At 43.7% G+C, this 12,778-nt stretch overlaps 1 protein-coding gene across 1 annotated transcript in view; it reads left to right on the top strand.

The window, feature by feature from the left end:
- The window catches only part of LOC128327114 (sodium- and chloride-dependent GABA transporter 1-like), a 66,019-nt gene extending 62,964 nt beyond the window's left edge, over positions 1–3,055 (top strand). Inside the window, exon 14 of the mRNA XM_053255395.1 lies at positions 2,937–3,055. Coding sequence (XP_053111370.1) covers positions 2,937–2,948 — 12 coding nt within the window. The 3' untranslated portion in view covers positions 2,949–3,055. The remainder of the gene's footprint in view (positions 1–2,936) is intronic.
- Positions 3,056–12,778: the final 9,723 nt, after the last annotated feature.

The raw sequence follows: 12,778 nt of genomic DNA, 5'->3' as shown, positions 1-12,778 counted from the left end.
GAAACACATCTCTGGAGACAGTGGTAAATATTAACAAAGACTACCAACACAGGCAGCTGCCTTCTACCGAGTCAGACCATTGGTCCATCTAGCTCAGTACTGTCTACCCAGACTGGCAGCAACTTCTCTGACGTTACAGACAGGTGTCTCTCCCAGCCCTATCTGGAGATGTCAGGGAGAGAACTTAGAGCTTTCTGCATGCAAGTAGGCAGGTGCTGTTCCCAGAGCAGCCCCATCCCCTAAGAGGAATGTCTTAGAGAGCTCACATGTAGTCACCCATTCAGATACAAGCCAGGGTAGACCCTGCTTAGCAACAGGGACAATTGGTGCTTCCTACCACAAGAGCAGCTCTCCTCTCCTGAATGAATGGGTGATAACATGAAGGAGTGATCATTCATGTTCTTCTATGGATCATTCCCATTCTGTGTTCTCTTTATTCCTATACACACTGATCCTCTTACACAGCACAGAGTGGGTGTTGTTTTTTATATGAAGAGAGCCCACCATCCATCCATGCCCGATTTCTTGTTCCCCTTGGTTTGCTATCGTATCAGCAGACAGCAGGTGGCAGCAAGGCGATTGCGTGTGAAGCTCTGGTCTCTTGTCTGCGAGGATCCAGGATTAGTTTGTAACAGAGCTGAGGCTTGAAGGGAAATTAGATTTGATGCAGAATAAAGTGGTTTTGACAGACAGGGAAGATTATAGGCCATTTCAGTCCTACTGAGCATAAATGAAGGGGGTGGGGGTGGGAACACATCAATGACAGAAATGTTGGGCTAAATGCTTCCCAGACCTCATCTAGAAAAAGACATTTCAGCTGCTTCTAATTTTGAGCATGAAGGAACTTCTCCATTTCTACTGGAAGCCAAGCCCAGTAGTATTTGTAGTAGTAGTAGTAGTAGTAGTAGTAGTAGTAGTAGTAGTAGTGAAACATACACAATGGCATACATGACAATTTGTAGATAAATTCAGCACACTGTTTGTTTTAAAGCACTTCCATCCAAGTAACCAAGTAATAATACAAATTGACACAATAGAAGTGTATAGCCCAACACCAGCTCTATGGTATATATAGGTTTCTTCCAAAAGTTCCTTATCAGTGGACCAGACATGTAGAAAAGCTGTTTTAGCCAGTGGATGCTTCCAATGTATTATTCTTGTTAACCATACTTATTTTAAATGCATGTGCCAGGCTCCTGTGAATTCTACCATCCTCAGCATTGTTAAAACTATAATCTTGGCTTCCAAGAAGGAAGACGCTGAAAAGTCTAACTAAAAGTATTAAAGCAATCTATCTCTGTTTCATCATTCACTGATTTATTTATAGTACATTAGATGATATATTGCTAGAAACTAATGAATATAGGGATATGTTGGCTTGTATGTGAATGGTCATTGAAATTTTTGAGACAGAAGTACTTTCAGAAAGGTAACAAGGAAGATAAGTTTTTGGCCCAGTAAATAATTGGTGAATGTGATTTTTAAAAAATTTCTGTATTATCATTTATACAGGTGGCCCTTGTTGTCCATGGTCTCGCAGATCGTGGTTTTGCATATCTGTGGTTTGTTCTTAAAGACCCCAGTTTCTTTATTCATGGTTTTAAATAGGCAAAATTCACCTATCTGTGGTTCCTGGGTGGCCAGAAATTACTTCCGAAGTCATTTCAGCTGCCATTTTGCGGCACAGAGCCATTTTGTGGCTCTTAATAAAAAGAAAAAAAAGTCCAAGAATTTTTGCAAAAAAATCACAACAATTTGGAGGTTTTGTGGGTCCTAGCTGCAGGCCTGGAGAGCAAGGCACCATGGTTTATTCCTGTTATTTCTGCTTTTGGGGCCCTTTTTTTAGCTTAAGGAACCTAACCCCTGGATTCCTATAGGATTCCCATAAGGTTACAGTTTCATTATTCCAAGTTTCCCTATTCGCTCCAATAAGGGAGGGAGAATGGCACCCTCGTGAATACCAAGGGTCACATGTCTACTGCTCTTCAACAAAAAGTTCTCAACACAGTTTACAAAGCAACAATAATAATTAGAACAACAGCTCAGCAGGAATAACAAGAGGTAGTATATTAATTGACAATCTCCTATACAAAGCTTTGGTTAAGCTTTATATAGAAAGTGAATGATTCACTTACTATTTCCTTGTTATTCATAACCACCCTGTTCTGTTTTTCTGGTATGAAAAATTGGATGGCAGGAAAATGAAAACATTTTTACAAATTTAGGTAAGATCATTACCCTAATAACAAAGGGTCATTATCCCAAATGTACCAGCTTTCGATTGATCTGGAAGATGCCAAAGGGACTTCTTTTAAACAAGATGAGAGAAAATGTTGCATGTACAACTTACAGACCAAATGTGGCCCTCAATGCTACTAAAGTCCTGGCTTATTCCTTATCCATTAAAATAAAACAGAACCATTATAAAATCATGTAGTACCTTACATGTGGTCATGTAAATAAATACTATCTTCTACATTAAGACCATTGGGTAATAGAGAGATCTTATCGATCCAGAGGTTTTCTCTTTCTTCTAACATTCTCAAATTTGATTATTTCTATAGCAAATATTCCCTATGGCCTTCAGGATAAAATGTTCTGCAAGTGGGTGGTCAGTCATCTTAATTGTGATTGCTGGCTTTGGTTTCTAAATCATGTAAGGTGGTTTGTAGTTGTTTCCCTAGTGGACTAAATGTGACATCCAGGGCATTTGCATTCAATCACGTATATTAAGTTATTTGCAGGTGATGTTCTGTTTAATAAAAATAGATTTTTTAATATATATTTTTAATATTTAGTACTTGAGGGTAAGTTTAGGTGATACAAGGTTCATAATAATGTGAGCAATGCCAAATGAAACTTTTTAGCAATAGTTGGACTTTTCTGTTGTTTTGTTTTTTAAATGTCTAACGCCCTGGGGTAAATTTTATTCTCAGCTGAATTTTTGATAGCCACTGTGTATATTCACATGATAAAACTTATGCTATAACTGGACAGTAAAAGAGGAACTGGTGGCAAGGAGTATACGACAATGGAGTGTGAAAATGGCAACTGGAACTGAACAGAATGGAACGTGCCGAATTGGTTTGTGTCTCTGATTCTTGCCAAGCTTGCTGTCATCCTTTTTCATCATTTTTGCTTCTCCTTTGGCTAGCGTTTTCAACTGATGATCCAGCCTACAGAAGACGTGAAGATTCAGCAGAACGGACTACAACCAAAGATTTCACAAAATGGGAGCATCCCCGATGCTATTGTCTAGACAGAGAACTCCCTTTGCTGGTCTGCAGCTGCTCATGCCATGCCCTTGGACCTTTGTTGACACTGCTTAATTGACATCTCCACCAATCTGCAAAAGATGGCCCTCACTGAGATGGCTTTTCTATATCTTTTTAATGACTTCAGATTCCATACAAACCTTCTCAGCAGGACAGTGTGTAATAATTGTCTTACTCCTTTGTGATCCATTATGTGAGCTCTCAGAAGGAATTTACTTGCACCAAATCATTAATGTTGGTACTCAAGAGATAATGTTTGTTTACATTCTTCAAATGCCTCTCTCCTTAATATCCACCCAATTCATTCTCTTGTGGTCAAGAATATTGGCTGACATCTAAACATTGTGTGCACTGGAGAGAGAGAAAGATTCACATGTGTAACAGAAGAGGGGCAATTTTCACCAATCTCCCCTTCCCTCTGCAGTCCACTGTGTCTCCCAAAAATATGTCCCCAAGGGCAGTGGCACCCTTAAGGACATATTTCCAGGGGAGATTGTTGGAATTTCCCCTCCCTAGTTGGAGCACAAAATGTTTTTCAGCATACACTTTAGTCTAGATCTCAGCCACTCTTTTCTCTCTGTGGGTTTTTTCACACAACTGCATGTGCAGACATTGCCCCAGCCTCCAGAGCTCCTCAATGCGAGGTGCCACACGAATAGTCTGGGAGTGTGATCTGCGCTCCCAGCAGCATGTCTGTGCCTGTTTGAGGGGGAAGGTGAGTTTGAGCAGCTTTTGCCCCCGCCCACTCTCCTGGTCATGTGAATGGCCCCTTTAACTTGCTTTATACAGTGTCTAGATTCTTGGGTGCTTAGAAACAATGGCCAACATCCAAACTAATGCTGCCATCATGCTAGAGGATTGCCCATGTGCAATGATTTTTTTGGGAGCCTCCCCTTCCATCTGATGTTTGTTCCTGAGGCTCTCCCAGCCATGGAGATAGTGTGCTGTGATGTTGCTATGAGTTGAAGCACCACAGGAGTTACTACCTTTTATAAATTGGATTGTCTGCATTCATTCACCCACTGAATCTGATCAGTCCAGACTTGCAAATAGCCACTTGCCTGCTAGGCTAGTAAGAATTTCTTCCAGACAACTAGGCAGTGAAGGTGCTGTAAATTGTAAGAGAGCTAGTTCTTTTCTCCTTTCCCTCTTTCAGTTTTTTTATGTGCCACAGGTGGTTGAATATGTAGACAAGTAAAATGTTTTGTTGCATAGTTACTTTTTAATATTATTACATTTTTAGCCCCTCTTTCCTTCAAGGAGCTCAGGGTGGCATGCATGGTTTCTGCTTCCCCCTCAATTTTGTCTTTACAACATCCCTGTGAGGAAGGCTAGGCCAAGAAGCAATGTCTGGCCAGAGGTCACCCAGTGAGCTTTACAACCGAGTAGGGTTTCAAACTAAGGTCTCCCCACTACAAGTCCAAACACTACATCACATTGGCTCTCCTTTGTAAGCTATTAGCTGGGCTGACTGTATACATAATAAGAACATAGCAAGCTGCCTTCTACTGAGTCAGACCATTGGTCCATGTAGTTCAGTATTGTCTGCTCTGACTGGCAGCGACTCTCCAAGATTTCAGGCTGGAGTCTTTGCTAGCCCTACCTGGAGATGCCAGGGTTTGAACTTAGGACCTTTTGCATGCAAAGCAGATGCTCTTCCACTGAGCTACAGCCCCACCCCCTAAAGGGAATATTTTATTTTATAGCAGACAACACCTACATGTAGTCATCACCCATACAAATGCAAACTGGGGCAGACCCTGCTTAGCAAAGGGGCTAATTCATGCTTGCAACCACAAGACCAGCTCTTTTTGGGTTCCTTTTTTTTTTTTTTTTTTTGGTGAATCACTAATATAAAGTATTTCTGGATATTCTCTGTTTTGGCCTAATGTGCCTGAAACTGCCATTATTCATGTCCTGTTTCTCAGTTAACATCTTTCCCCATCAGAGCTCCCCACTTCCACTGCCAATTGAACTGATCTATCAAGGCCCTAATCTATGTTCTTTTATGCTGTGAAGTAAGAAGATCTGGCATGGGCTTACAGATTCAGTTGTGGAGCAGGGAGGTTTATTGATGTACAGTATGTCTTTCTTGGGCATCAGGGGGAAAGTGCAAGGTCTCTTCTTTTCTAAAGTATTTGGATCACATGGGCATGTTGGTCTTAAGGACTGACTTTCAAAGGCATGTTGTGGATTTGGTTTATTGATACATTTTAGAAGTGTTTGGGTTTTGGTTGTTTTTTTTGTTAGTTGTACAGTTTTAATTTCTGTAAGCTGCCTTGAGCACAGGGGGATGTAAATGTTTGAAATAAAATACAATATTCCTCCCAGCATGCTGTAAGAATCTTTGCCTTTTGACATAGGCAGCATTCTCTCTCCTAGTGTGGAAAACCAATCCTTTCACCAAGATTAGAAAGAGGCTATATAGTCTTGCACCACCAGGGCATCTTTCATATTGGGCCTTTCCAGATGGCAATAAACTCTCTGCACATATGCCAAGCAGGGCCCTCGTGCAGTTTTCACAGTGCCATCCATTGGCCAGCAGAGAAGAAACATTCTTTCCCCCAAGTCATCATAAAAGTGGTAAAGAAAAGGTGAGGGTTCTTCTTAGAGTGCAAGAGCTGGCCAGCAGGTGGCGCTGTGAAAACTGCACAAAGTCCCTGTTCCCTTAGGGGCATTGAATAATAAGTACTTTGCTTTCTTGGGTTTTTTTAATATTTAGAAATGCACTAGGCTCACCGTGCTCCTTGTTCACTTTGCCTGCTCCCCTTTTTCAGTTGTGGCCTACTGCCTCTGAAGATGAAGATTCTGTTTTTGCCATCATGGCTAGCAGCCATTGCAGCCCCTGAGAAACCTCTTCTTAGCACCTTTTCCAGATGCCACTATTCCAGCTCAGGAAGCAGATAAGCAAAAAACAAGAACTGTGTATGCAGCAGCAGCCACCTACCCTGAGATTCTGCGGCATGTGGAAGAGAAGAACAAATCCATTGTCCTGCCTTTCATGTGCAGAAACCTACATGGTAATGCAGACATTGCTTGTTGATTGGGGACAGATGTGCAGATAGTCATACAAGACAGATGCACAAGCCTATATGAATCCAGAAGTGGGCACAATAGAGATGTAGTGCAGATGGTTAGTTTGTCTGCCGAGGTGGATTCCCCATCTCTTAATGCGGATGTGAAAGTATACCAGGGCTGGGCAACTTCAGTCCTCCTGCTGAATACAACTCCCATCATTCCTGATTATTGGCCACTGTGGCTGGGGATGTAGTCCAACAGCAGCTGGAGGGTTGAATTTGTGCAGCCCTGATGTAGGACCTCCACACACTGGTATTTCTGCTTCAAACCCACTGGAGCCCGAGACTGAATGTTTCATTCGCAGAAACCTCTTCTCTGGCAACTGCAGCAAAAAGGACAATTTGTAGGGAGCCTGCAATACCCAGCCAGGAAAGAAATGTGCAAGAAAAAGCCAGGCAGAGCCAAGAGCCCTTATTAAACAGCGCTCTCAGAGATAAAACCTAGGCCATCTGTTGCCTTGCCTTACTCAGTAGAACTGGCACCATAATTGCTAGCAGAGGGAAACCAGGAAGAGATGCCAGATAAACACAAGAGGGGCTTTTGCACTTAGGATAAGCTTATTATTAGAGGCTTGGTAGGAGTATTTGAAGAGCAGAAGGGCCAAAAAATCCCTGGTGAGCAGTCTCCAGCCTCTGTTCTCCTGCCCTCTCAAGCTTCTCCCCAACCTGTCCAGGTGGCTGACTTTGCAGTCCAGAGAAACAGATCAAGAGCAACGAGAAGACTGCAGAATTCAACCACTCTGCCTTTCCACTCTGGTGCTCCAGGATCTAACGCAGCAGAGGGCTCTGATGCCAATGTTTCCAAGTTCAAAGGAGGGAGGAGGTTCACCTTATAAGTTCCAAGACAGGGGATCTCGGTCCCCAGAAAAGGTTTGTCTGCAGTTCTCATCATCCCCAGTCACAATGGCTTGGGAGTGGCAGTCCGATAGCTGGGGACCCAAGGCTGAGAACTCCTGCTCTAGGCCAGGATTGCCAGATTCCATCTGGAAGGGAGTGTTTGCATCCTGAAGTTCCACAGCAGGAGGAGCAACTCTGGCCACAATGCTGTAGAGAGAGAAGTTGCAGCAGCTGCCAAATGTCTCACAGTTCATGATGCGGGGGGGGGGGTGGTCCCTCCAGGACAGGACTTCGCTGCTGGTATGATATGCACAAATGAAAGGAATTATTACAGTGGAGATCGACAGCAATGGGAAGCCCTAGAGAAGCCAAATCTGCCCCTTAAGAGAGCCAGCTGAATCCCCCCTTACCAAATCAAGCAAGAGATTTGGCCAGTGCAGAAGCTTGAAATTGGGTGCCCTCCTTCCCCAAGCCTTACCTGGTGCCTCCGTTGCTCTTGCTCTTCCTTCTCTTGTCAATTCTTCCACTGCCTAGAACCACTGGGTCAATGGTGGCTACAATCTACTGCAGGAAGTTTTGCACACCCAGCTTTTAGCTCACATCTCCTCCTCCGCAAATGTTCACATGTAAGTGAACATGTTTACACTCCGTAAGTGTTCACATATCAGCCAAATTTCCCCCGAAGTCCCTGCGAGTGATCAGGGAACACTTCACACACAATGTGGGTTTTTCATCCGGGGTTAGAATGTAGCCTAATTTATCCGGGGTAAAAAAAAAATCCACTTTTTGTGTTGGTTTTTGGAGGCAACTTCCAACTTGCAGTAGAGCCTCACAGAAAACCTGCTGCTCACAGAAAACCTGCTGTAAAGCCTGCTGTCTGGGAACTCTCCGGGGCTTCTGGAGCAGGGCTTCTCAGTGTAGGGTCCCCAGATGTTGGACTACATCTCCCATCATCCTTCAACCACTGTGGCTGGGGGTGATGGGAGCTGTAGTCCAACTACTATTACTACTGCTACTAATTTGTAGAAGTAATATTTATATACCACTTTTTATATTTAGAGAGCTATTGATACTGATATAAAACAAATATGTGTGTATACCGCTTTTCAACAAATGTTCTTGAAGTGGTTTACACAGAAAAAACCCCAAAACAATACATATATAAGATGTCTGACAACAACTGGGGAACCCAAGACTGAGAAGTCCTGTGGCAACCACTGAACACTATGCAAGACAAGCACCTTTGTCCCAGAGGCCTTGTCCCAAAGAGCCCCCCATGTGGGTTGGTGGCCTGAAAGACTGTCCAGGCTTAGAGAAAGGGCCACCCAGTGGGACTGCTTGGCAGTAGATTTGGGGAAGACAAAAGAATGCTGTTCTTCACCCAATGGGTAAGTAACATAAAACCTTCACTGTTACAAGGTGGCCGTAGCCCAACTTGCATGGCTTTAGAAGGCAATCAGACAACATCATGGAAGATGAGGGAGTCTATCAGTGGCTATTTGCATGGTGGCTAAATGGAACCTCCATGTTCAGGAGAAGGATGCCACTGGAAAACTTGTTGCTGGGAGCAACAGTGGGAGAAGGTTGTTGCCTTCATGCCCTGCTCTTAGGCTGGTCACAGGGGCATAGCTATAATTGAGCAAAAGGGTTAAAAGAACACGGGCCCCCAGCTCCTGAGGTCCCTCCAGCTCCACCCTTCCTATTTTCTCACTCTCTCACTCGGGGGGGGGCCTGCCAGAGAGAGAGATGAACACGGGCCCCCTCTACCTTAGCTACGCCCCTGGCTGGTCACTGTGGGAAACAGGATGCTGGGCTCCTGCTGGATTTTGATCCAGCAGGAGTCGGACTCTTTATGATCTTCTGACATTCTAGTTCACAGCTCCCTGGACAGAGCACCACTGAAGTGGACAGAAAAGAGGGTTATTCCATTCATGGGCTTATTAAGCTAGCACAGCTTGAGCTGCAGACTAAGGAAAATCACTATTTGAATATCCCAATTGATCATGGGAGTGTAGGGCAGGGGTGGCCCACTTGAAGGTCCCCAGCTATTATTGGACTAGAATTCCCATTATCCCATTTCTCAATAGTGAGGGGTGATGGGGCTTATAGTCAAGCAACAGCTGGAGTTGGCCTCAGGTTGGCCATCCTTGCTTTAGAGCAGGCCTGCTCAACTTCGGCCCTCCTGCAGATGTTGGCCTACAATTCCCATAATTCCTGGCTATTGGCTGCTGTGGCTGAGAATTATGGGAGTTGTAGTCCAAAAACAGCTGGGGGGCCTAAGTTGAGCAGGCCTGCTTTAGAGCATCAGAGCTGGAGAGAACTTCCAGGTTCTCAAAGTCAACTAAGGTCTTCAGAGCAGCACAGGAAAGGAAAGAAACGGAGTCTTGAGCATAAGTTATATATCGGATGAGCAGATGTACAAAAAAAGACCCAGCTCCTGCGGCTTCAGTGGTTGGGCAGAAGAGGGAATTTCAGCATGTTCCGTCACTCACGTCTGCATGACAAGCGGTATCTGCCAAAGCTTCCAACATCCCTCCTTGTTCAACTGTAGCTACATCCCATTCTTCATACCCTGCAAAGTGTCACCCACCTGCTGTTTTCCACAGATCAAGCTGCACAGGAGAAGGCTAGGGAATTCCCCACTGGTCAGTTGGCAAGCCTAGGGACAATCCTCTAAATCTGGGGATGTCTCTAAAAATATGGAACATATGGCCAGGCTTCTTGGAGCGGTAACAGGATTCAGTGCTGTTCCTCAGCAAGAAGGGAGGGTTTTGCCGATGGCCTGTCACCGCATTTCTCAAGAATAGCTGTCAAGCCTGTTTGGAGGGCTACAGCTCCAACAACAGCCCTCACTGCCAGCATGTTATTGCTACACCCCAACCAATTCACTGCCAGCCTGTCAGGATCTGGTCATCAACACTGAGACACTGTTGTAGCTGTTAATCGCTTCCTTCTCACATTGCTAGACCACCGCTGTGCTCCCTGGCGTCTCGCCTAGGCACACACACAAATATGTTCTCGAGGGGAAAGGGTGGCCAGATGGAAAAGAAAACAGGGCTCTTGTGCCTTTCACAGAGGCATGGGGAAAACGTTTCATCAGGTGTCGCTTGTCATGCAGGGGGAAGAAAAGCTGTACCTGCTGAAATCTCCTCTTCTGGGCAGCTGTTTAAAATATAGGAGCCTTGACCTCTTTCCCATCTGGCCACCCTGGGGAAAAAATAATTCTTTTAAACTCAAGAAAGCCAAATAAAATAAAATAAAATAAAAATAATAAAGGGCTCTCAAAGAAGGGGGAACAGCAGACATGTGTTAGCCAGATTTAGGCACAGGCAAAGTAAGCTACAGCTTTGGGCTTCACCTTATGAGGGGCCTCTGAATACAAAAAAGAAAGGGGGGGGGAGAGACTAAAATTCAAGTCCGATGTAATGTACTTTCATTTAAAGGCATTTCCAAAGCAAAATATCCAATGCAAAATTTAATTTCCAATGCATTAAATTTAAAAATTATTTTTAAATTGTTCTGGTTATTTAATTGTTTTATGATGTTTTGTTAACTATTGTTTTACGCTGTTTTATAATTTCAGTTTTAATTGTCAACTGATTTTAATGGTTTTGTTTTAATGTAAACCGCCTTGAGCCTTTTGGAAGGGCAGTATAAAAATTCAACAAATAAATACATAAATAAATAAATAAATAAATAGGCTTATTGCAAGATAATGGTTTTTGTTGGGGGGGTTTCTTTCATCTTTCCCAAGTAAAATAAGGCTTTATTATTTCTATTTTAACTGTCTATTTTGTAAAATCCCAGGGGTTTTAAGCTTGACATAGTTTAGAGCAGTGGTTCCCAAACTGGGATCCTCCAGATGTTGCTGAACTACAACTCCCATCATCCCCAGCTACAAGGCGCCTTGGTTGGGAACCACTGGCATAGAGCCTCAACACATCATAATCTAGCCCTGTTCCTGAGGTCAAGACTAGAACCAACAGGCTGAAATCATAAGGAAGAAGATTCTGCTTAGACACTGGGAGGAATTCCCTCACTGTAAGAGCCAGTGGAACAGTCTGCCTCATGAAATGATGGGCTCTCCATCACTGGAGGTTCTCAGACTGGATGGTCATCTGTCAGGGCTGTTGTAGCAGTTTCCTTCTCTGAGCAGGGGGTTGGACTAGAAGACCAACCTGTGTAGAAATGATCTTGTGGTAGCAAGCATGACTTGTCCCCTTAGCTAAGCAGGGTCTGCCCTGGTTGCATATGAATGGGAGACTTGATGTGCAAGCACTGTTCAGATATTCCCCTTAAGGGATGGAGCTGCTCTGGAAGAGCATCCAGGTTCAAAGTTCCCTCCCTGGCATCTCCAAGATAGGGCTGAGAGAGATTCCTGTCCGCAACCTTGGAGAAGCTGATGCCAGTCTGTGTGTGTAGACCAGGGGTGAGGAACCTTGGCCCTCCAGCTGTTTTTGAACTACAGCTCCCACCATCCCCAGCCATTGTGGCTGGGGATGATGGGAGTTGTAGTTCAACAACAGCTGGAGGGCCAAGGTTCCCCACCCCTGGTGTAGACAATACTGAGCTAAGTGGACCAATGGTCTGACTCCGTATATGGCAGCTTCCTATATTCCTAAGACTTCCAGGGTCCTTTCCAAGTCTAACATTCTCTGATCCTATGAGAATAGGTTTGTGATGACCCTTGGAGATGGCAAGAGCCTGTTTGGTCACTGGTGTAAGGTTACCCTGGCCAAGCCTTCCATGCAATTAGGAAACCCTGCTAACTGAGTAAAGAGACACCTTTTAAAGTGGTGGTTCTCTTATATTTAGCAGGGGGAGAGCAACTGGCCCTATCCAACCTCAACACAGCATCCCTCCAGTGGCTGTTGCTGGTATCTGCTTTATGTTTCTTATGTGGGGACAGAAGACCATCTTATATATCTGTTTTTCTATGTAAACCACTTTGAGAACTTTGGTTGAAGAGTGGTATAAGAATATTTGTAGTTTGTAGTTCGAACATAGGAAGAGTCCTGCTGGATTTGGGCCACAGTGCCATCCAGTCCTGCTTTATGTTCCTCAGAGATGTCAATCAGATGTCTATATCAGCAGAGGTATTGCTCCTCACCAGCCCATGAATAAACTGCATCTTTTTTTTTTTTGCAAATTCATTTTTTATTAATTTTAACAATAACAATATTATCATTCATTACAAATACACACATAAAAGGTGGACTTCCCGCTCACATTCTTCATGATTTATCAACTATAAAGTTTACCCTTGCTATAATAATAATTCAAAACGTAAGTTCAAACCCTTACAAACATAATTAATCTAACCAACCTGCGATTTCTACTAGGTATCAAACCCTGCTGTCAAGTCCATAGTAGGGAAGTAATTTTTTAGATACAACAAGAATGGTTTCCAATCTTCTTTAAAACATTCCAGATTTTGGTCTCTTAATAGTGCTGTAAGTTTTGCCATCTCCGCATATTCCAAAATTTTTATCAGCCAGTCTTCTTTTGAGGGCAGTTCACTAGACTTCCATTTCTGTGCATATGTAATTCTAGCTGCCGTAGAGGCATACATAAAAAATGTTAAATTAG

The sequence above is a fragment of the Hemicordylus capensis genome, chromosome 5 (assembly GCF_027244095.1).
Source record: "Hemicordylus capensis ecotype Gifberg chromosome 5, rHemCap1.1.pri, whole genome shotgun sequence".
NCBI classification, from domain to species: Eukaryota; Metazoa; Chordata; class Lepidosauria; order Squamata; family Cordylidae; genus Hemicordylus; species Hemicordylus capensis.
The sequence above is the reverse complement of the archived record's forward strand: the minus strand, read 5'-3'. Positions and strand labels throughout refer to the sequence as shown.